At 44.5% G+C, this 22,902-nt stretch overlaps 1 protein-coding gene across 2 annotated transcripts; it reads left to right on the plus strand.

Annotated features, from left to right (window-relative positions):
- The first annotated feature begins 213 nt into the window (after positions 1-213).
- Positions 214-21,735, plus strand: TARBP2 (TARBP2 subunit of RISC loading complex). 2 transcript variants are annotated; one of them, XM_066584256.1, is made up of 10 exons: positions 214-309; positions 2,425-2,594; positions 4,172-4,274; positions 5,427-5,504; positions 10,601-10,673; positions 10,742-10,859; positions 12,736-12,863; positions 15,209-15,307; positions 18,383-18,578; positions 20,551-21,735. In XM_066584256.1, exons 1-10 carry the CDS (start codon positions 260-262, stop codon positions 20,706-20,708), a joined length of 1,173 nt encoding a protein of 390 aa, XP_066440353.1. In that variant the 5' UTR covers positions 214-259; the 3' UTR covers positions 20,709-21,735. The 2 variants fall into 2 exon arrangements, with proteins under 2 accessions (XP_066440353.1, XP_066440354.1); XM_066584257.1 differs by lacking the exon at positions 15,209-15,307.
- The last annotated feature ends 1,167 nt before the right edge of the window (positions 21,736-22,902 follow it).

The following is a 22,902-nucleotide window of genomic DNA, read 5'->3' on the forward strand; positions in this document are numbered from 1 at the left end:
AACCTCACCACATGCCACTCTAATGAAAGAGCTGGTGCGGCTTAAATAACAAAGCGCTACGTGATTGGCCGCTGGGGAAGGAGTTCTTGGAACACGGGCATGCTGGGAAATGTAGTTTAGAGTGTGCAAGAAATGGTACAAAGGGTAAGCGTTTTCACTACAACTCCCAGCGAGCCCTGCATTTTTTTAACTATATGACCTCTTAAAGTCCTACTTCCCGCCCCGGCCATTGTTGCTGGTGAGCGTAGAGCAGGAGGGAATGAGTGAGACCGAGGACTGTGGGAACGAGACGTGCCCCGGGTGTCCCAGGTAGGAGGCGCAGTCCGCCCCGCACGGCTGCTCTCCGCAAACATGGCGCCGATAAGAGATGATAGTGAATGCGGCATCCTCCTGTACACACGGCAGGCTGCACCGCGTCACTGTGTGCTGCACCCACCAGCCCCCGCACAGCCTGCTGCAATAACCCAACATGGGACAAAAAAACGCACCAAACGTGATGAAAGAGCGCACACTGTTCGTGCGTCTTCACCGGCCTGCAGCTAAAGTGTTGCCCATTCAGGGGGCTAAATCCGCCCGCGTATCCATAGCAACCGCTGCCGCAGAATAACCCACACGCACATGAAACGCGCAAATATGAACTCCCTTTTAGATGGCAGTAGTCACATGACCCGATTTTTAATTTTTTTTCCCATAAAAAATAAAAAAAAACAGCATGGTCTATTTTTTGGACGTTCCCTCAAAACACCTTGTGCATCATTTTCAATGGGATCTAAAAAGACATTGCAAGCCGTGCGTTGTGCCAGCTGTGTGATGCGCGTGCAAGTGTGATCTTTCCCGTTGAAATAAACGGGAAACACTTGATACACGAGAACCGCGCATCCGCAGAAGTGATGCCACGCTTTTTCGAATTAAACGCTCATTGGCGAGTGCGATATCGCTTTTTGGACGGTGTTAAAAACGCTCCCCATTCATTTCAGTGCGCACATTTAAAAACGCCCGAATGTAGAACAGACAGCGTTCGAAAGACCCGGCATTAGAAATGTAGCGCTTTTGCGCTCGTCTGAGAAGCCACGTTGTAACGAATGGCGGCGGCGAACAGCGTTTAGCAGGGATTTAGAGCAGGCTGCGTATTTTTTGTGCAAACAAAATGCACTTATGTGAAGGCGTTCCATTCTCTGCGCAAACCACATTGCCATGACCCCAGCCCACCCTGCTTGGCCATACCCTAAACTTTGTGTTCAGCTGCTGGTTATAAAGTGTCCTGAGCTCCTCCCCCGCCCTATAGAGCCGCACTGATTGGTTACTGAGCGGCCCTCGTCACATGGGAGGAGCCTATAACAGGGGGGCGGCTGCGGTGGTGGTCAGAAGCTCCCTGTTAGTGCAGTATGGCTCGGATCAGCTCCAGACTGAAGAGGAGAGGTCCTCCGTGTGGGCGCGGGTGGTCATCATGGCGGTATACCTGTTCGCCTTCTGTATAACCTACATTTGTACTAAGAGGAGCCCATTTACTAAACCGCCTTTGTGAGACAGGGCTATAGTCTGTAAACCCCTCACTCACCTCCCGAACTTCCTGCAGGGAGGACTGAGGGCTTATTCACACAGGTGCTCGCACTGTGCAGTGAATAGGACCCATTGACTTCAGTGGGTTCATTCACATGCGTGTATCCTGCGTGTGCATCTTGTTTGCACAAGAAAAAATACACAGCGTGTTCTCACTTTGTGCCTATGGTGGGCGAACACGGCTCATATCACACCGGTATAACTTCATTGAGAAGGGAAGTCAGGGGTGTGCGTGGTTGGGTGAGTTTTTCCACGTGCATGACTTGCGTGTTCAAAAAATTCAGTAGCCTGCGCCCCTGTGATGGCAGCCTAAATGTGTGCTAGTAAAGAGCCCTACTTGGTCTGTGCCGATTCCTACTAGATACTTTACTGTGTAGACTGGAGGAGAAGCTTCGGGGTGTGTTCACATGGGGTGGACTGTCTGCATGGAAAATCTGCAGCATGTGGATTTGTGGTGCGGACTCCGAGGGGGTGGACTCTGCACTGAATGAGGCCGGTTCTACTCTGTGGGATATCCGCTGCTGACCCTCCACAGTAAACCGCCCCCTGCAAACATGACTAGCGGTCCGCTATAACGCCCTGCTGCTCCAGACTACAGGTCTGTAACCCTGCAGATGTCCCCCTTAGAGTATCTGCATAGGGATCAGTGTGAAAAATGTAACCAGGAAGACTGCGCATGACTGTGAGATACGCCATCATGCGCTGACATGCCAAATGCTCATGCAATAAAGACCACAGCATGTTCTATCTTGGTGTGTTCTGTGTGCAGGCCGTCTTACACAGATAGCTATTCCACTAAACTTGAGGGTGTTTTAAAGCCTCGGAGTGCCAGAAATCCCAACCTATCCTTTTTGTCTTCTGCAGTGTAGAGCAGATGCTGGCGTCGAGTCCTGGGAAGACCCCCATCAGCTTACTGCAAGAGTATGGGACTCGGATAGGAAAGACCCCCGTGTATGATCTACTCAAAGCTGAAGGACAAGCCCATCAACCCAACTTCACATTTCGTGTATCTGTTGGAGACATCAACTGTACCGGTTAGTGTCCTTTTATGTGGGCAGACATCTGTGGGGCACTGATGACTAATAGTTCCAGTTTCTGTTTGGTGTCACCCATCTTTGTGGCAACTCATGAGTGGCCGGGTCTCTAACAGTGGATGTTAAGTGATTGCCGCCTGCTAATCAGAGGCCACAGCATCACCGCCCGTTCTGGTATCAGTGCTCACTTCCTGGGCACTATGATGCCAGGATGTGAACGTGACTCTGCGGCCTCTGGTTGGCAGACAGCGGTCACCTGACTTCGGCTGTCAGAGACCGGGTGAACAGCAGGGCTGCAGCGCTGGATCGCCAAGGACGGGTAAGTACCGCTTCATTTGTTATCTTGGGCCATCTACACATGACCATTTTCAAGAAGTAACCGGGCAACCCCTTTAAAGCTGAGCTGCAAAGGGTGTTGCTGTTTCTTGGGGGGAGGGAAAGGAGAATTTTTCTAACATCCCTTTAATTTGGCAGATTTACCGGGTAGGGCACGATTTTGTGTCTGCTCTTCTGAACAGAGTTACAGGACCGGTCTTTCATCACATGTTTGTTTCATCATGGATTTCCTATCATATAACAGTTCTGTAGCATCTTTTCTTAGAATTCTGCTTTGTAGCAATCCTCTGATATTCCTCCTGGAAATTTGTAAATAAACTGCCAGTTGGATCCTTCCTTACACGGATACTGTCCAATCTGTGCTGACTATCAGAGCCTGTTGACATGGGGAGTGCTTACAGCCAGACAGCAGTTTGTTCTCACATTTCCAGGAGGAATAGCAGAGGGACAGCAATGCAAAGTTATAAGATAAAAGATGCATTTGAATTTATTTTCTGGAGACATCGAGTACTTGGTAACGCGTCACGATGGCTGACAGATCTTTTTTAACCCTTTAAAGACTGCTACCTCTTTTTTTTTTTTTTCCCCTCCCCCTTTGAATAATCATAACTCCTTTATTAATCCATCGGCATCGCTGCAGGAGGACTTGTTTTTTGCGGGACGAGTTGTATTTTTAAATGGTACTATATAATATACCATATAATGTACTAGAAAATGTTAAAAAAAAAATCCTTAGTGGAGTGAAATGGGGGGGGGGGGGGGGGGGGAGGAATTCCGCCATTTTTGGGTGTGTCTTGTTTCTAAGGCGTACACACTGCAACAAAAATGACATGATTATTCTATGGGTCAGTACAAATACTACAATACCAAATTTTAAAAAGGTGTTTTGTTTTTTTTTGTTTTCTTTTTGCTGTACTACCTTTTTTTCTTTTTCTTTTAAATGTATCTTCTCTTGTTCTCTAACTTTATTTTTTCGTCGACATAGTTGTGCGACAGCTCATTTTGTGCCGGGCGTCCTGTAGTTTCCGTTGGTACCATTCTGGAGTACATATGACTTTTTGATCACTTTTTATTACATTTTCTTTTGTTGGAGACGGGTTCATCCTGCGCTCTCCCTCCATACACCCCCCGAACGTGCAGGATGTAACCTTACGTCCTGTCATTAAAGGGTTAAAGAATGATTGTTCCATAATGTCCTTCCAAATGACAGTTTCAGCACCTTTGTTTCTTCCTCTTCCCAGGTCAAGGACCCAGCAAGAAAGCAGCAAAGCACAAGGCAGCAGAAGTGGCCCTCGCCTTACTCAAGGGTGGAGATATGTTTGCAGATATGATCGAGGAAGACAGGTGAGTGGGGAGTTTTATTCTTCATTTTAACACTAGTTGTGCCTAATGTCTGTTATAGACAGGATGCTTTAATGGCTCTCTAAATCGTGGGTCTGATCCATTTTCACAAACTAGGCTGAAGGCTGTTCTAGGTAAATGCCCTGCTTTCTTACATGGAACCTGTCATGGCCTTTGAGCCCCATGTACTATGCTAAACGGGGTCAAAATAGTGACTAAACATCATGCTGCTTTATGTAGGAATTGCTATAGAGTTGGGCTGATAACAGGACAGTGCATATAGTCACTCTACAACTGCACTTACAGTTAGGCCTCATGCCCACGGCCGTGGCGGACTCCGCCAGCAGAATATCGCAGTGGAGTCCTACATGGCGCCACCCAAAGATCCTCTACTCGCCTATCGGAACCGCTGCCCGAGTCCCAACCTTGTGAGCGCAGTACAGCCGATGACGCGCCATCGCGCGATACTTTCGCTGTGCTCACATTAGGATTAGCCCTTAGAACAACTTCATACTATGCCAAACAGCCCAAAGGGTTGTGCCACAATACCAACCCCTCCAAGAATGCAAGGCCTGGGACAACCAGCTGATTGCCCTAGGTTCTGCTCTTCTCACCCCAGGCAACCAGCTGACTACGCTGGGAGGAGCTGTGGCCAGCTACATGTCCTTTGTGGTGGCCGCTGTAGAGAAAATGTAGTATTGCAGGACAGCCATTCCTATGAGTGGTGGACCTTGAACACCAGGATGGTAGAAGGACCCCCAAAATGGGATATCTGTGATGCTGCGTAATGTCTGTGCGGTATCCATATCCAATGAAAGTGTGAAATTTGCAATGGGTGCCGATAATTTTTTTTTTCTTCTTGCACCCTTATGGTTCCAAACTGCACAAAACTACTTTCTTGATTATGAGTGAAGGAAACCTAGACTGGCAGGACATGAAGACATCTGTGATGTGATTTTTCTTTAAATAATGAAAATGATCCTGTTAAAAATTAAAGTAATATTGGTGGTTTTTAAAAAAAAAATTTTTTTGTAGTGTGCCTCAACACCTATTTGTAGTGTAATATTACAATATTCTACTTAGGACTCTGAAAGAAGCGAACGTTTATGAACGTAATGACAGAAACAGTCACACTTTTCATTCTGTCATCTGTAGTGTCGCATGCATGGCAGAAAACCCTGAAGAAGTCATCCTAAAGACTGAGTCTGTGTCTCCGCCTCCATCAACCTCAAGGTAAATCATTGTAAAGGCCAAGTGCCTCGCCCCATTTAGAAGGTAAAGTCAAGCACCACGTGGGGCTTTTCTGTTGTCGGTTTTTATTATTTTTCTGGTGAGTGGCTAGATCGGGGTTCATGCCTGCTAGGCCATGTGAGTGCAGCTCAGTCCTCACACAGGAACGCCGCAAAGCGCTGTGATTTCAAGCGCGGCGCTTTGCCCGTAATTATTACGTTCGCTGCGGCCGACAGTGTGTGTGTTAGCGCACCTCATAATGGTGATGAGGTGCGCTAAACAGACAAATATAGAGCAGACAGCGCTCAAAAATGGCCTTGCTGGAAAGCACTGCGATCGAACGCACGTCTGCAAAGCCCCATCGATTTTAATTGCGGTAAAAAGTGCCTGTGTGAGACGCCTTAGATCATCAATATTCATCCCGGGAAAATCCCTTTAACACTTTGCAATCCCATTTTGGATGCAGGGTTTCCTAGGGGCTTTCTCTTTCTGCCATTATACAATGGCGCCATCTGCTGGCTAGAGCCAGTACTGCGGTATGTGACATGCTGGAGAGGCCCCCGACAACAGAACGGCCAGTAATCTACAGCAAGAATAAACTGCCCGACGTCATCCGACATCGGAAGCTGTACAGCCTTCAATCAGAATGTCTTTAGACATCAGACAGTGGATTGGAAAGGGTTAAAGCAACTGATAGCAGCATTTTTCTCTCAATGGATCCACTTGAGGTAAAAGGACAAGTTCAAATCAGTCTGCAAACACAACTCCCAAATCCAGAATCTGAGGCTGCAGCCCCGGAACCGATAGTTCACTTCCTTCCAAGACATCGCTCACCACCCTCCAACTACTCTTTCCCCTTTTCTATAGCCTCTTTCTCCTGTTGAAGGCTGGTGAGTGTCTTTATAAAAAGGAACTGAACCATCTGCTTCTGTCTCATGGCCTCTGACGTTCTGCATTTGACACTTTATAATGCTCTGCATACGGAGCTGTTCTGTGCGCCAAACTTGGTCTTTCCTTTTGGTTAGTGGACCTGTCGGTTCTCCTGACACGGGTAATGTAGTAAATACTTTTTTGGGAATACAAGTAACAGTGCTGGAACATCTTTCTCTGTATTTTGCTGTTCTCGTTCCTCCTAAACATTTAGGTATAAACCGAAACTTGGATGTTACCAGGCTTAGAGGCAGACTGTACACTGACACATCCCTCTGGCAAGGGAATAGTACCACCCGTGTTATCAATATACAGTGATACTTCAAGTTACAAGATAAGATGCTCTTACACGCAACCATTATAATTCAGATTCCCAAAGACCTATCCGCAGCAGCATATGAGTGCCAGGCAGAAGTAAAAGAAAGCCTTTATTCCTCCATCGATCACGCCATGTGATCTTTCTCAAGCCTCCTACTTCGCTCTTTTTGGTTCCACTCATATGGGGCTTTGAGTGCTGCTGGAAACCCTGTCTATTGGATCATTCGGATTCCCGCTATCCAGCAAGAATCTGAAAAGACAATCATTCAATGTAAGTGCATTCACCAATTGAACAATGAATGAGAAGCCTCTTGCATCTCGTTTGTCATTCAGTTTATACATGCAGAAAACTGAACAACATATCGTTCCTCATAAACAGGCAGTCGTACACTTATGGACAACTATTTACTGTGAATGGAGGTGAATCATAAAATCATAGAATGGTAGAGTTGGAAGGGACCTCCAGGGTCATCGGGTCCAACCCCCTGCTCAGTGCAGGACTCACTAAATCATCCCAGACAGATATTTGTTCAGCCTGTGTTTGAACACTTCCATTGAAGGAGAACTCACCACCTCCCGTGGTAACCTGTTCCACTCATTGATCACCCTCACTGTCAAAAAGCTTTTTCTAATATCTAATCTGTGTCTGCTCCCTTTCAGTTTCATCCCATTGCTTCTAGTCTTTCCTTGTACAAATGAGAATAGGGCTGATCCCTCTGCACTGTGGCAGCCCTTCAGATATTTGTAAACAGCTATTAAGTCTCCTCTCAGCCTTTTTGCAAGCTAAACATTCTCAGATCCTTTACCGTTCTTCATAGGACATGAGTTGCAGACTGATCACCATCTTGGTAACTCTTTTCTGAACTTGCTCCAGGTTGTCTATTTTTTTTTAAAGTGGGGTGCCCAGAACTGGACAGAGTATTCCAGATGAGGTCTGACTAAGGAAGAGTAGAGGGGGATAATGACCTCACGTGATCTAGACTCTATGCTTCTCTTAATACATCCCAGAATTGTTTGCCTTTTTGGCTGCTGCATCACACTGTTGACTCATGTTCAGTCTATGATCTATTAGTCTACCCAAGTCTTTTTCAGATGTGCAGTTGCTTAGCCCAATTCCTCACATTCTGTGCTTTTTTTTAATGTTTTTCGCCCAGATGTAGGACTTTGCATTTCTCCTAGTTACATACCATTCTGTTTAAGCTTTTCTAGCTGTTTTTAAATACTCTCTTCCCTAGTGTTAGCTATTCCTCCTAGCTTTGTGTTGGCAAATTTAATCAGTTTCCCATCAATTCCCTTCTGCATATCATTTTATAAAAATGTTGAACACTGGGCCTAGGACAGAGCCTTGTGGTACCTCACTTGATACATTCTTCCACTTGGATGTGCAGCCATTTATGACCACTCTTTGAGTATGATCACTCAGCCAGTTGTGAATCCACCTAACAGTTGCCTTGTCAATCCCATATTTGGTCATTGTTTCAGTAAGTATGGTGTGAGATACTTAGTCAAATGCTTTACTAAAGTCAAGATATACTATATCCACCGCATTTTCCTGATCAACCCAGTCAGTGATTTTGTCATAGAAGGAAATTCGTCTGGCAAGACTTGTTACAAACCCATGCTGGCTCTAGTTATTTACTCCATTTTCATTCAGTACTTGCATACATGCCGTTTAATAATTTGTTCAAAGATCTTTCCTGATGTAGAAGTCAGACTCACAGGCCTGTAGTTTCCTGGATCCACCTTCTTCCTGAAGATAGGGACAACATTTGCCTTTTTTCAATCTTCTGGGACTTCTCCTGTTCTCCAGGAATTTTCAAAGATTATGGAGAGTGGTTCAGCAGTTACCTCCACTGCTTCTTTTAGTATCCTACGATGTAATTCATCTGGACCTTGAGACTTGAATTCATTTAAGTTAGCGATGTGTTCCCTCACCATCTCTCTGCATATAGATAGCCTGCATTCTTTTATCCCCCCCCCCCCCCCAATAGCACAGGGAAGATCAGTTGATGTTCCATCTACTTTCTGAGAGAAAACAGATACAAAATAGAAATGTAAAAGTTCGGCCTTCTCAACATCATTCTTAACCAATTCACAATTTTCATCTTGTAAGCATCCAATAGCATCTTTGACTTTTTTTTTTTTGCTTTTGACGGTGGGCGGGCTGTAACAAGCTCCACCTTCATTCACTCAGCATTGCTCGTACCTGTATAAAAACATAAAAACAATTATTGCTGGGATGGCCTGTCTGGTATCTATTCCCTAATAGATCGCCCCATGTAAAAGCACCCTTATCTTCAAACCGAACTCAACATATACAATGTCACAGATGGTCTGGATCTGCGACGTGCATTTTGCTGGAAAATCCAGCAAATCTGTATGGACTATTTACTAGTAAAACCCCTGTATTACAGAAGTGCATGCATTGATTGGCTGTCTAGTAGCTCTCTGCAGTAAAGTACGGTCCTATGTCTTCTATACTATTTACTTACACCCGAATGAGCGGCTCCTTTTGGCTTCAGATGAGTGCAGCTCAATTTTATTTTTCCTGTACAGAACCCTGAAGAAGCTCCTGTCCTCGACATAGCAAGTGGCTTACATCATTCAGCAGATCTCTGACTGTTTTAGTTATCTGCTTAATTTTCATTTTTTTTATTACTTTGGTTTGACATGTTGGAGGCTTCTCAATGAATTACCAGTTTTCCATAGCATTACGGCCTCAGTATACAACAGTCATTCCAGAAGCTGTTAATATACGCAGTGATCCCTCAATATACAACATTAACAGGAGGAATAACAGAGGAACGACACAACAAAGGGTTATGAATAGGTGTCTTATTGAATAAAGAGGCAGAGCAGAACTAAAGTGTACCCCCATGCACATCATTGCTCGTAAAACCTGAAAAGGGGCAAATGGTAAAACAAGAAAATCTACACGTAACCCCACCTAGCTGAAAAGGACATTTGGGAAGGGCATTGTTGGGGAAAGCTGTCGGCTTATGTCATTGCTGAGATTGTCTGAGTTATATAAAGAGTCAGTGGGTTCCCGATTATGAAAAATAACAAGCAGCTGATACTTACTGCTCCTCTGCCACCGTCTCCGGTCTCCTGGCTAACACATTTACAGGCTGCAGTCATCTAGAAACAGCTGCTGCAGCCAATGACAGCGCTCAGCGACTATCCCTAAGCAGGTCATTGGCTGCCGCAGCTGGTTCACAGGAAGTCACAGGCTGACTGCAGCCTGTAAACCACAACATAACAGAGACCGGAGGGGGCAGTGGTGAGTATCAGCTGTTTGTCCACGATGGAGAACCTGTTCAGAGGCTCTTAATATAACTTGGACAATCTCTTTTAACCCTTAACAATCCAATTTTGGATTCAGGGTTTCCTAGGGGGCTTTCACTTTCTGCCATTATACAATGGCACCATCTGTTGGCTAGAGCCAGTACTGCAGTATGTGACATGCTGGAGAGGTTCCTGACAACAGAGCGGCCAGTAATCTACAGTAAGAATACCCTGCCGGACGTCTTCCGACATCGGAGCTGTGCAGCCTTCAATCAGAATGTCTTTGGACTTCAGACAGTGGATTGGAAAGGGTTAAGTATCCCTTTCAGATGGATTCCAGGCACAGCTGGAGAATCGTTGCAAGAACTCTTACTATATAGGATTAGGTTTTGGTAAAACCTTTGGAGCTCTGAAGATACACTTGTATATGTGGGAGCTTTATCCAAGGTATACACCAATCATGCTCTAATGCAATGTGTACAGTCTTGGGTAATTCTGCATATTGGCTTTAGCTTATCTACATTGGATTAATATGCTGATAATCTGAATGTCCTCTTTGTGTTTAGGAATCACAGCATTGACATGAAGCAGCCCTTGTCCGCGCAGCAGTCAGAGTGTAATCCTGTGGGGGCGCTACAGGTACATAATCCTGTCCTGTAATTTAGCTAAATTGTTTTTTTGTGTTTTAATTGCCCTTTTTTTGTTAGGAGCTGGTGGTGCAGAAAGGCTGGAGACTTCCAGAATACACAGTAACACAGGAGTCGGGGCCGGCACACAGGAAAGAGTTCACCATGACCTGCCGGGTGGAGCGGTTTCTAGAGATCGGTACGTGAGCACGGCTGTATAGTCGGCATCGGGGGAAGGAAATCCTGCAGTTTTCACATTGAGACTCATAATAGTCTGAGACTTTCTGTTCTGTAGAGATTATTTTTCAGCTATCATCTTATTATCTTCACAGACAGGATGCCTTATAAAGGTAACAGCTATAGATAGATACCAGGATTCACTATAGGTGATGGTCACAGCTCACCTCCTCCCACTCCCTGCACAATGACTTCTGCACATGTCAGAGCATGCCTAGAACACTCTCTTTGAAGCTAATGAACATCTCCAGACTACTATTTTTTATGGTTTATCTCTGAATGCAGTTAACAGTAGTTCAGGCTAGGTGGCCGATCCATAATCAAGAACTAAAATCTGAATCGGAAATTAAAAACAGAGTAAATGCAGCGTGTCACTATCTGCATTTAATGGTGATAGACGTACAGGTGATGCCTTTCTTTTTAGAAGGGGCCCCTACGAAATTAACTTGCAGCCAAGGAGAAAGATTAAATGGTAGTCTGGTGATTAAAAAAAATAATTTTCCACGTGTTATGAAGGTGGTGATGAAACTGTATAGGAAGTCACGGTGCGGTAAATTAGAAAGAAGTTAAAAATGGAGGTTATGTGTAGCAGGGAATTAAAGATGCTGGAAAATGCAGAGCTACACATACCAGGTTTTTGGCGCGTGTCCATCAGTCGATGGTCAGATTTTAATTTTATTTAAAATTTTTATTAATTTTTAATTTTTTTAAATATAGATCTTATTTTGTGTTCTCAAAGGTGGTGAGTACACAAAATCATACACTCCTCACTCAGTCCCCTCCCGTTTCACCAGTTCCTGATTGCTCCTGCAGCAGGAAGTGGGGAGCAGCGAGAAACTTTACTGACACCAGAGGCACCTTACCACTTCAACTGGTGATTAGCTTCACTATATGTATTTGGGAGTAGTATATAGTAGTCTGTCTTTGTGTTTAGTAATATACAAATTAAAACCTGCTCATCACGTGATACATCGCTGTGGTCCGTTTCATGACGAATGGGAGTTGGTTCCAATGGGAGGGAGTTGGTTCCAATGGGAGGGAGTTGGTTCCAATGGGAGGGAGTTGGTTCCAATGGGAGGGAGTTGGTTCCAATGGGAGGGAGTTGGTTCCAATGGGAGGGAGTTGGTTCCAATGGGAGGGAGGTGATTCCAATGGAAGGGAGGTGGTTCCAATGGAAGGGAGGTGGTTCCAATGGAAGGGAGGTGGTTCCAATGGAAGGGAGGTGGTTCCAATGGAAGGGAGGTGGTTCCAATGGAAGGGAGGTGGTTCCAATGGAAGGGAGGTGGTTCCAATGGAAGGGAGGTGGTTCCAATGGAAGGGAGGTGGTTCCAATGGAAGGGAGGTGGTTCCAATGGAAGGGAGGTGGTTCCAATGGAAGGGAGGTGGTTCCAATGGAAGGGAGGTGGTTCCAATGGAAGGGAGGATCATATCAGGTTATTTGTTTCTAGGGCATCAGAAAAACAATAGCAACCTGTGCTGCAAAGTTTACTTTTCCGCTTTGGGAGGGTGCAAGACATGGTTGGGTTTACAACAGTGTTGGATATGGTCACGTTGTATGGCTGAGCTTACGTGCAGCTCTAATTGGTAGAATCAGACTGTATAGAAGTAGCTGTAGTGACTCAATCTGTCCGTAAACTTGTTAATAAGAAATCATACATTCATACTTGGTTAATTCAGAATTGGGCATGTCACCCATAACCCCGACAACGTTTAATACTGGCTCTACTTCAGTGGCTGCCAAATCATTGCAAAACCTGCTCCTCCGTATCTTACGGTGCAGTTCATGCAAATAAGTGAAACTTTTTAAAGGTTAAATAAGCTTAACAGTTTATTTCCAGGCAGCGGCACTTCCAAGAAGTTGGCGAAAAGGAACGCCGCGGCCAAGATGCTTCTGCAGATTCACAGGGTACCCTCAGAACACCGCGAAAATGGAGAGCCCGAGCCCGAAGAAGATCAATTTTCTATGGTAACGATCATGCAGCCTGATTTGTTTCTATATAGGGTTGTTGTAGTCCTCCTTAGACTTTTATCCTTGAAGACACACATGCGCACACCATGTGAACTAACTATGCATTACTTCTCTTAAAGGAATACGGCACGCATACAGCAGTTGATGATCAGTGCATTTACACACTTTCTGATGTAAAATCTAGTATATATAATTTTTTTTTTTTGCCTGCCACAAATCATTAGAAATTCGCAAGTATTGATAAATGTGATCCGTAATGACGCATGTTGCAATATCTTCTGACTCAGTGTTGTCAGAACTTTTTTTCCAAGGCTTCAAGACTAAAAGATCTCAAATTTCTAAATGGAATAACAATGAAAACAAAACTAAAACTGTAATTTAGCCATCTTGCAGGGGTATTACTTCTGCGGCGTACACACTGCGGTAAACGTAGCATTACTTTATTGTGTGGGTCCTTACGGTGATGCTAAATTTATTCAGTTTCTTTTCTGTACTACTTTAACCCTTTCCAATCCACTGTCTGACGTCTTCAGGCATTCTGATTGAAGGCTGTACAGCTCCGATGTCGGAAGACGTCCGGCAGGGTATTCTTACTGTATATTACTGGCCGCTCTGTTGGGGGGCCTTTCCAGCATGTCACATACTGCAGTACTGGCTCTAGCCAGCAGATGGCACTATTGTATATGGCAGAAAGAGAGCCCCCTAGGAAACCCTGAATCCAAAATTGGATTGCAAAGGGTTAAAAAAGAATTCTTATGAAAGTCAAAGCCGCTGTATGTCTGTTTATGCTGTGGCTTTTCACACCTTTCAATGAGTGAATTTTTTTTTTTACTTTAGTCCCCCAATGGAACAACCTCCGGCAAGCTACAATAGGAGTACTAAATTCTCTGATCCCAGCCATTGCAGGCGGATGTCAGCCGGCCCCTGCTGCGTATGGACGCCCCATTCCATACACTCCTTTACAACTTCCACCATAAATGTTCAACATGTTAAGAGGTTAAAAGTCCCTCCACACCCAGCGCTGTCGGGAGAAGGGTAGATTCACATGTAATGGCCATTATGCGGCCGAAAACTGCCAATGTGCAGGTAATAAGCGCAGTTTTAAAACTGCATAGGCATTAATAACTTCAAAATACTAATTTGTGGTAAAATCTCATGTCAGCACTTGACAGTAGCGGAGTACAAAAGTTTGGTTATTTCTGGCAGTCCTACAGAGAAAAAGTAGGTGAGGCTATGAACATGTGACCACCGATTTAGTCCCGGTAGGAGTCCCAACAATCAGATCCCCACTGATCAAAAAAGGATCGCCAATCCTGTGGAAAGGGACTAAGTTGTTTTTATGGGATAGCCTTTCTAAGGCTCCAGTATGTGTACGTCTACGATCAGTGTACCATTGAGGTGTTCAATATACAAAGCAAGAATATTGCACAGCAATCGTCTTGATAGAAAGACGTCCATGGAAAGTCATTGGCTAGTTGTCTGGCGCATCGACAGCCTCTGCTGAGTCTGACTGCCGACCTCTCCCCTAGGCATCTGTGCTGTGAGCATGATTGTCCCCACAGACATCGGGGGGTAAGGTCAGCAATCTCAGACTCTGCATGGTCTCCGCTGCTGCAGGCTGGCTGAGTGGAGTGCCTGTGGGTCTGCAGCATGGCCAACGGGCCACATAAACTAAGGTGGTGCGCCGGATTTGGCCCATGGGCCTTGTTTGACGTTTGGTCTAATAGCATTTCAATTTTTTCTTTTTTTTTTTTTTTTTTTTTTTTTATAGCGCCATCTGGTGTCGTTCCAGTAGCTTAGATACCTGTTATCTATTAGACCTAATACTTTACATGCAATAAAATTTACTAAAATTACTAAAAAACTATATTTAACCCTTTAACATGCCCTGTTTTGGGCTTAAGGACGCAACAATTTTATTTTTGGGGGATTTTCACCACTTTTCAAAAGCCATTATTTTTCTGTTAACATGGCCATATGAGTGCTTGTTTTCGTGTCGGGAGCTGTAATTTTTATTATTTTGTGGGGAATATACGGTGTTGTGTTTTTTTGTTCGTTTTTTTGTGGTTTTTTTGTTCCCTTTTTTATTACATTTTTTGTGAGGTGCAGTGAACAAAATGAGCACTTTGGCTTTTTTCTTTTAGGGTTTTAATAATTTTTTTTTTCTGTGCGGAATAAACATTGTTCGATTTATTGTACAGGTGGTTATGGTTGTGCGTTTTTTTTTCCTTCGGTTTTTTAAATATATTTTTAGGCTGGTGGTAGACTGCAGTGGAAGATGTGTTACTTTATGCACTTGATGGGTTTTGTTTGCATATCGGCTACCATTTATTTACCACCAGCGCCTACCCAGGATCCATACCTTACCAAGAGCTTTGTGGACGGACGGACTCCATCCCGGCTGTTTGTTTTTGGAGACTTCAGCTGAGTTATCTATGCAGGTATGGATAAATACCCTATAGATAAAAGGTTTATGGTCCAGACTGGAGTCAGAGGCCCTAAAGAGAACAGACTGGCCAAATGATTTGGATTTAAGTGGTGCCATGCATCTCTCCAACTACAACTACAATTCATTGCCCAGGATTGACTTGACAATTTGCCCAAAAATTTTTTTCCAGTTATACAAAGTTTAAGCCTATAACCCTGTTGGACCGTCCCCTGGTTATAATGAAGATTGATGTTAATATAGTAATTGGTTGCAATTTGTGAGAATTTATTTGGCTTTCAATATTGCGAAATTAGGTGCAAAAATGTCTAATTTTAGGGCACTCTGGAACATTTCTAAGAAGGTTATATTGTTATGGGCATTAAAGGAGCAATAAACTTATCCAGGTCTAGTGGTACCAGCATCTCCTACTTCAATTGGTTTCTGACACCAAGCCATGTGGTACAAGGTCTATGGGAGATCGCCTCTAATGGACCATTTACACGGGATGATTAGCATTCAAATTTTGTTCAAACGAACAAATTTTAGTGATAATTGTAAATACAGAAAAAAAAGTTGTTCACGATCTCTGGATCACGGGCTTGGCGTTTCATGTAAGCGCTCCTTGATCAATGAAGCGCTAAGCGAGAAGCCTGCGATCCAGCAGCGAAGTCTGTCAGTGCAAACACTCTGCACAAGCGCGGACTCCCTTAGGGGGGATGTCGGCACTCATGCAGTCGGTTAGCCGACTGGCGTCCCGTGTAAAAATGCCATAGGGTGCTTTCAAAATCTGGTGTTATTTCAACCCTTCTGGAGGTTCTTTAATGTTTCCCTTCAGCATGGGGTACTCGTCGCCATCAATACAAAAGGCTTTGCAGAATGATTGACGTTTTTATGATACGTTAATAGCCAGAAGGGCTTTAAAGGGGTTGTCTCCCGAAAGCAAGTGGGGTTCAGCACTTCTGTATGGCCATATTAATGCACTTTGTAATATACATCGTGTATTAATTATGAGCCATACAGAAGTTATTCACTTACCTGCTCCGTTGCTGGCGTCCCCGTCTCCATGGCTCCGTCTAACTTCAGCGTCTAATCGCCCAATTAGACGCGCTTGCACAGAAGGGTCTTCTGCCTTCGGGTCTGTTCGGCAGCAGCGGCGTTCTGGCTCCGCTCCCTTGTACGCGTCATTGCGTAGCTCCGCCCCGTCCCGTGTGCCGATTCCAGCCTCCTGATAAGTTGCAATTCTTAAATACTACATTATCTTCCAATCTTTTAGGGGGAAATCTAACTTTTTAAGGAATGGAAACCTCAAACTGCTCTTTGGCTGTCAATTTGGGCAGGGAGGGTTGACTAATTCCAATTTTAAAAGTTTGTGTTTTTTTTTTGTTTTTTTTTTCCTCTCCCCCTTTTGCGTCACAGTTAAAGCATTTAATAGTTTGGGTTACAGAACCCGTAAAACTACATCAGAGATTGAGTTGGATCAATATACAGACTATGAAAATTGGGGTTATTTCACAAGGAGGTACTAACTTCTCTTGTACACCCTTATCAGGGTTTTCCTTTTCTCCTATATGGTAATATAAATTGACTCCCTTTAAAACACTTGAATGCGAGCAAAGTAAATTCCCTTTTACACGCAACAATTATTGCTTAAAATTCGTCCAAACAGCTGAAGTGAGCGATAATCGTTATGCGTGAAATTATTTCTCACTTGTTAGAAAAGTCAGCGTAAACAACCTCGTTGGCAATTGCTGGATCGCTGGCTTCTTGTGTTGTTTGAAAGCTCCCAGCACAGTGCTTCCCATAGGAAGCGGGGAGTGAGAAGCGGGCGATAAGCCAGCGAGCATCCAGCAAGTCTCAGTGTAAAAGCATTGCACGAGTGCTAACGACCTTAGTCGTGCAGTTACTGAAAAGGCTGTCGGCCTGTGTAAAAGGGCCTTAAGAGAGGCTTGCTCTACAGTGGTAGGTTACAGATGCACAAATACTGTAAAAGTTTAAACTTGTGAATGTTTTTTTTTTTTCCTGTTACGTGCAGATTAGATCGGCTGTAATTTACACTCGCTGGCTTTAATTAGGAAGATAGCTTTTGTTTAGAAAGGAGCAGGTCAGGTGAGCGGATTTTGGTTCTGCAACATATTGGATGGAGACCCCACCTCACTGGGCTTAAAGCATCTGTTGTAGGATCAGACACCAGTATATTACCAACACCCCTCTTATGGCGTGCATGGGTCAGAGCTGTTCTGGCAGCATGAAGGGGACCTACACAATGTACACTAAGAGGGTTTTATATTATGGCTAATCGGTGCTTATTGGTGGAGCTGGCAAAGTAGTTGATTCCCCTTTCCTGCCCTGGATTTTGAATTTGTATATTGGCATAATTCTTGTTTTTCATGTCAGAAATATTGTATATGTAACCCATAGAAAACTAGAAGCGCTTGTGGATATGCCCTACGAGAGCACTCATGGAAAAGAATGGCTATTGTGAGATATCAGAGTTCAGCCCAGGCTTGGGAACATTGGAGGGTCTCTGATGAACCTGGTCCATCCATGTACTATCCTCTTTTAATAAACGTCTGCAAATGGAACCCCTTTATACATAGAAGTAGAACCATTCCTTTTACTATAAAAGTGCTCATGCACATTAAAGTTGATGAAAATGGAAGAACTCCACCATAATGAATGTTTGAGTAAGCTTTAGCTGCGAACGACCTTATTAGCCTGATGGATGACAGATCGTCATCTGAAACTAAGTTGGTGGTATTTTGTGTGAGATGTGAATGATTTTTCAGCGATCGTTCATCCTTCACCCGGTGTCATTGAACATGAATGACTACTCTGGGCAACTGTAAAGGCCAATATTGACTAAAAAGTGTTAGGCAACATCAGCAGAACAGTCATTCTCCAGGCGATCGTTTGATCAGCCAACGTCTACTAATGTGTATGTCCACCTTAATTAAGATCTGCCTGCTTGTAATTATCTAGACTGTGTACGCTTCTAAGGGTATAGATTTCCACTTGCAGTTCCTCTCGATCCATCTGTGTAATGAAGACCGGTTGTACATGAGTGATGGTTTGTTTTTTCCATGTGCAGAATACAGGAGGGGGAAGAATTGATGGAAGCAGAGGCCGAGGTGTAGCCTGTACTTGGGACTCATTGCGCAATTCTGCTGGAGAAAAGATCCTTCATCTTAGAAGTCACCCACTCACCATCCTTAATTCTGGCTTCTGCACCCTCCTGCAAGATCTCTCTGAGGAGCAAAGCTTTCAGATCAGCTATCTTGATATTGGTAAGATGAGGGCATTTGCTGCTCTTCTATAGCACTGAAGTCGCCGGAATCAACATACATGCTTGGTGTTTTATCCCCCCAGCATTTAGGATCCGCTTAGTTGGTTCTGTAGAAAATCGCTATTTAGGATATACGGATCTCATTCTAATTTTAAATGGCCGTAGCTCCGGTTCTATCGGGGCTACCAACATGCCGAGATTCTTGATACCAAAAGCATATTCATATCTTCACACAACCAAGATTACAGCCATTTGAAGAGATGTTGGATACTGAATTTACAGCTGTCATTTTTAGGAGAGATGGCGAAGAGCTGAGTGGCAGCAGATAAGATCTGTGATTCGCCTTGTCACGGGAGGGGTGACATGAATTTTTGTTCATCACCCTCCCATCAGAGAGCATATTTGCTTTCTGATTGTCACATAAGGGTTTTTTTCCAGAAAAGGAGTGACCTGATGAGGACTCATCTAATCACTCATCTACACCGTTTAACCCCACAGATGCTGCAGTCATTGCGGACCATGTGGCATTTAAACATTTTTACAGAAAGTTCATTTTCTTTTCCCCCTTACAATATCTAAAGCCCTGTGTGAGTGAGAACAAAAAAAAATGCACATTATTTGGTCTCGTCACATCTAGAACGACCTGTGCTAGAAAATGTTACACTATTTATAAAACATAGAAAATTCCATTAAAATTGTACCAATAACCACAAGTTGTCCCACAAAAAACAGGCCTCGTACAGCTCTGTCAACTGAAAAATATAAATGCCCTGGTCCAGGAATGTGGCACCACACACAGAATTTGGGGTGTAAAGCGTTTTTCGTATCAGGCGAGAAACTTCCACCTTCCTCAACAATCACATTAAAATCTATATATTAATATATTGGTAAGGGGAGTATGTAAATGTAAACTTGACATGGTCTTGTTCTCCAAAATTAGCCTTTACGACCTATAAGATTTGCACTATAGAGCTGGAAAACCAATAGGTTGACTAGCAATCTCAAGAGCAGAATTGGACTAGGTGCGCAATATCTGTGTACAAGTTGTGCCCTAGAGGTTCAGGCGCAATTTACATCAGCCGGCGCAATAAACAAGTCCATGTGCCATCTGATTTATGCAGAGGCATCACATTCACCTTGGCCTGTCCTATGTCATCGGTGAAATGGACAGGAATAGGATGTGTCATGAATCTGCATCCTCATAGGCACGAAATGGGAGGGCCTTAATGTGGTGTTGGCTTTGGGGCCTAAGGTAGGTATGCAGTTTTAAAGATGTTGGGAAGGTTGGGGAGACCCAACTGATTCGGGAATCTTGAGTAGTCTCAAATCGGAGAAAAAATGGTTTGTTTTGCACCATTCTCTTCTCGGCTTGCTGTAATGAGCACTGATTAACAAAGTGTGCCTTACACACAAGGCACGCTTTATTTTTGATATTGGGACAAACTATCATCATGATCATACGTCTATATACGGAATGGATTTATCTACGGCACATCCCATCATTTGAATGGGCTGATGTTCAGCCGTCAAAAGCATTTCTGTTTCCGCGTAACCCGGCTGATGATCATACACGTGAAAGCTCATGCCCAATAAAGGCCATTTACACTGGCTGGTTAAAAGTAACAGATATTGGTTTAATTGTCTACATGTCAGGCTGCTTCAGCCCTTTTCTGGTGTCTGCACAATGCCTGCAAACATTAAGCTAAAAGTCTGAGTCTCTGACAACCGAGTTATGGACTAACAACCGTGGTCTTCAGTGTGTCTTGTCAGCCACCCTCACCTACTGCTTGAATGAGAGGAGCAGCAAATCGGTAATACTGGGAGGGCTTAATGAGCGCAACCACATAATTAGAAGTATTATCTAGAGCATACTCAGCATCTCCTCCAACCTAAAGACCATAAGGGGTGTATATATGGTTATTTATTCTTCCTGCTTAATGTCTAATCTGTTTTCACATAACGGTTTCTCCTAGATGAGCGCAGTCTGAGTGGCCTGTACCAATGCCTTGTGGAGCTTTCAACACAGCCCACCACTGTATGTCACGGCTCTGCTACCACAAGAGAAGCGGCGCGGGGAAACGCTGCACACAACGCACTGCAGTATCTCAAAATCATGGCTGGTAGTAAGTGAAGGCGATCGAAGGAAGTAAAGAAAAAAAACAACTTAAGTTTTTATCAAGGACTCAACACCTCAAGAGCCTACTAGTGCGCGAACCATAAAGCTCCCGAAATCGCTCCAACTACATAGGATCAGCACTGGCTTAAAAACTGTGCGGATACTATAGAAACCTACCACAAACTTACCATCAGGTGTTCCTGACATTGAGCTCGTGGTAGATTTTACCTGCTGGAAATCACGTTCCTCCTCAATGGTTATACTGTCATTGATGGTACTGGGGGAAGGAAGGTGGGCATTCCCCACATGCTTAGTTATGTTGCACGAGTTCCTATTTATGTTGTAGCCTTTATTATGTCATCTTAAAGGTGCCTTTTTGTGTTTATTTTAAGTGCTTTTTGGCACTTTGTCTAAGTATCTGTAATTTACCTCAAGGATCAGCAGAGTGGATTGAAGAAGCATAAGGACTTGAAATCTGCTGCCATGAAACAGATGGATTCAAGCAGTAACACCGTATCTGTTTCGGACACTTGAATAGCTTATTTTATTATAGGACGTTTTTCACTTTAACACTTTGGACCAACAACTTGGGAAGGAAGTTGTCTTGTGACCGCTGTGTGCATCCTGCTTACTGTACAAGGCTGTGTTGAAACAGTCCTGATTCATGGTTTCTAGGGAAAAAGTTGGTTTCCACAGATGTAGGCTTTCCTCATTGTGTAAAACTTTTTTGTTTAAAAGTTCTGAATTCAAGAATTCTGAATTTATTTTTTTTTAACCACCAAAAAAAAGCAAAATTTGCTGATGTAACTATAAATCCATCCTTAGAAGCAATGTTTTCTTGCATTGAAACAAAGCTATAGATATAATGAATGGCTTATCCTGTAGCCAATAGTTCCTTATTGTCCCAGTCGGACAGACACCAAATACGGGCTTGTACCTCCAAAAGCTTGCACACAGATCGGCTCTCCCCAAGAATGGTGTAGGCCAATTTTGTTTATTTTAAACTGTTGAAGGTTTTACAATAAACCATTATTGCAGCAAATTAAGTGCCTTCTCGTAATTTAAAAATGTCGAACGGGCTCAACTGAATCAAAGTTGTATGATAGGCATGCACTTTTAATACATATTCCTTCTTCCCGCTTTATGAGGGCAGCCATCTTTTTATCGGCCTTAAGAGAGACTTTATAGTAGCCATATGAGCAGTTCTTTCCATTGCATAGCTACTCTTACAAGCAAAGAAGAGGTAATGTCCCCTGGTGCAAGCACAGACTCATGACAGACTCCTAGGGCAGCGGTCCCCAACCGCCGGGCCGTTAGGTGCCCGCTGCCTTGTGTTATGTGGCCCGCGGCGTGGCGACGCCGCTCACCACTGAAGCAATTACCAGCTGGGGCGCACACCGGGCTCAGCGTGAGCAGAGAGGGAGCGACGCTGACAGGAAGGTAAGTAGTATATGGGTTGGGGAGATGCTTATTACTGGGGGGGGGGTGCTTATTACTGCGGAGGGGGCTGGTTACTAGGGGCTGCTTATTTCGGGTGGGGCTGCCTATTACTGGGGGGGTGGGGCTGCTTATTTCGGGTGGGGCTGCCTATTACTGGGGGGGAGGGAGGCTGCTTATTTCAGGTGGGGCTGCCTATTACTGGGGGGAGGGAGGCTGCTTATTTCAGGTGGGGCTGCCTATTACTGGGGGCGGGAGGGAGGCTGCTTATTTCAGGTGGGGCTGCCTATTACTGGGGGGGGGGAGGCTGCTTATTTTGGGTGGGGCTGCCTATTACTGGGGGGGGGGGCTGGTTATTACTGGGGAGGAGGCTGCTTATTACTGGGGAGGAGGCTGCTTATTACTGGGGAGGAGGCTGCTTTTTTGGGGGGCTGCCTATTACTGGGGAGGAGGCTGCTTATTACTGAGGGTGGGGGGCTGGTTATTACTGGGGAGGGGGCTGGTTATTACTGGGGGGAGGAGGCTGCCTATTACTGGGGGGGGCTGCCTATTACTGGGGGGCTGCTTATTATAACATTGCTATGGGGGTTAATAATACTAATTGGGCCACTGTGGGGTCGTTATTTTTACTGGGGCCACTATCAGGGTCACTATTAGGGCTCATTCACAAGGCGCCTTCTTGAAGCGCTGAGGACTGTGGCGCCAAACAGAGCGTCCCACGAGTAGGAGGAAAAGCCGCCTTTGTGCAAGCAGCAGCAGCCGCCGCGCCTGT

The sequence above is a fragment of the Eleutherodactylus coqui genome, chromosome 1 (assembly GCF_035609145.1).
Source record: "Eleutherodactylus coqui strain aEleCoq1 chromosome 1, aEleCoq1.hap1, whole genome shotgun sequence".
Taxonomy (NCBI): domain Eukaryota; kingdom Metazoa; phylum Chordata; class Amphibia; order Anura; family Eleutherodactylidae; genus Eleutherodactylus; species Eleutherodactylus coqui.

What these genes read in the sequence shown, in the direction of transcription:
- TARBP2 (XM_066584256.1), top strand. Translation starts at nt 260, where the DNA reads ATGAGTGAGACCGAGGACTGTGGGAACGAGACGTGCCCCGGGTGTCCC. An exon ending in CAGCTGAGTTATCTATGCAG is followed by an intron (nt 15,308 to 18,382) that starts GTATGGATAAAT and finishes TTCCATGTGCAG; the next exon opens with AATACAGGAGGGGGAAGAAT. An exon ending in GATCAGCTATCTTGATATTG is followed by an intron (nt 18,579 to 20,550) that starts GTAAGATGAGGG and finishes GGTTTCTCCTAG; the next exon opens with ATGAGCGCAGTCTGAGTGGC.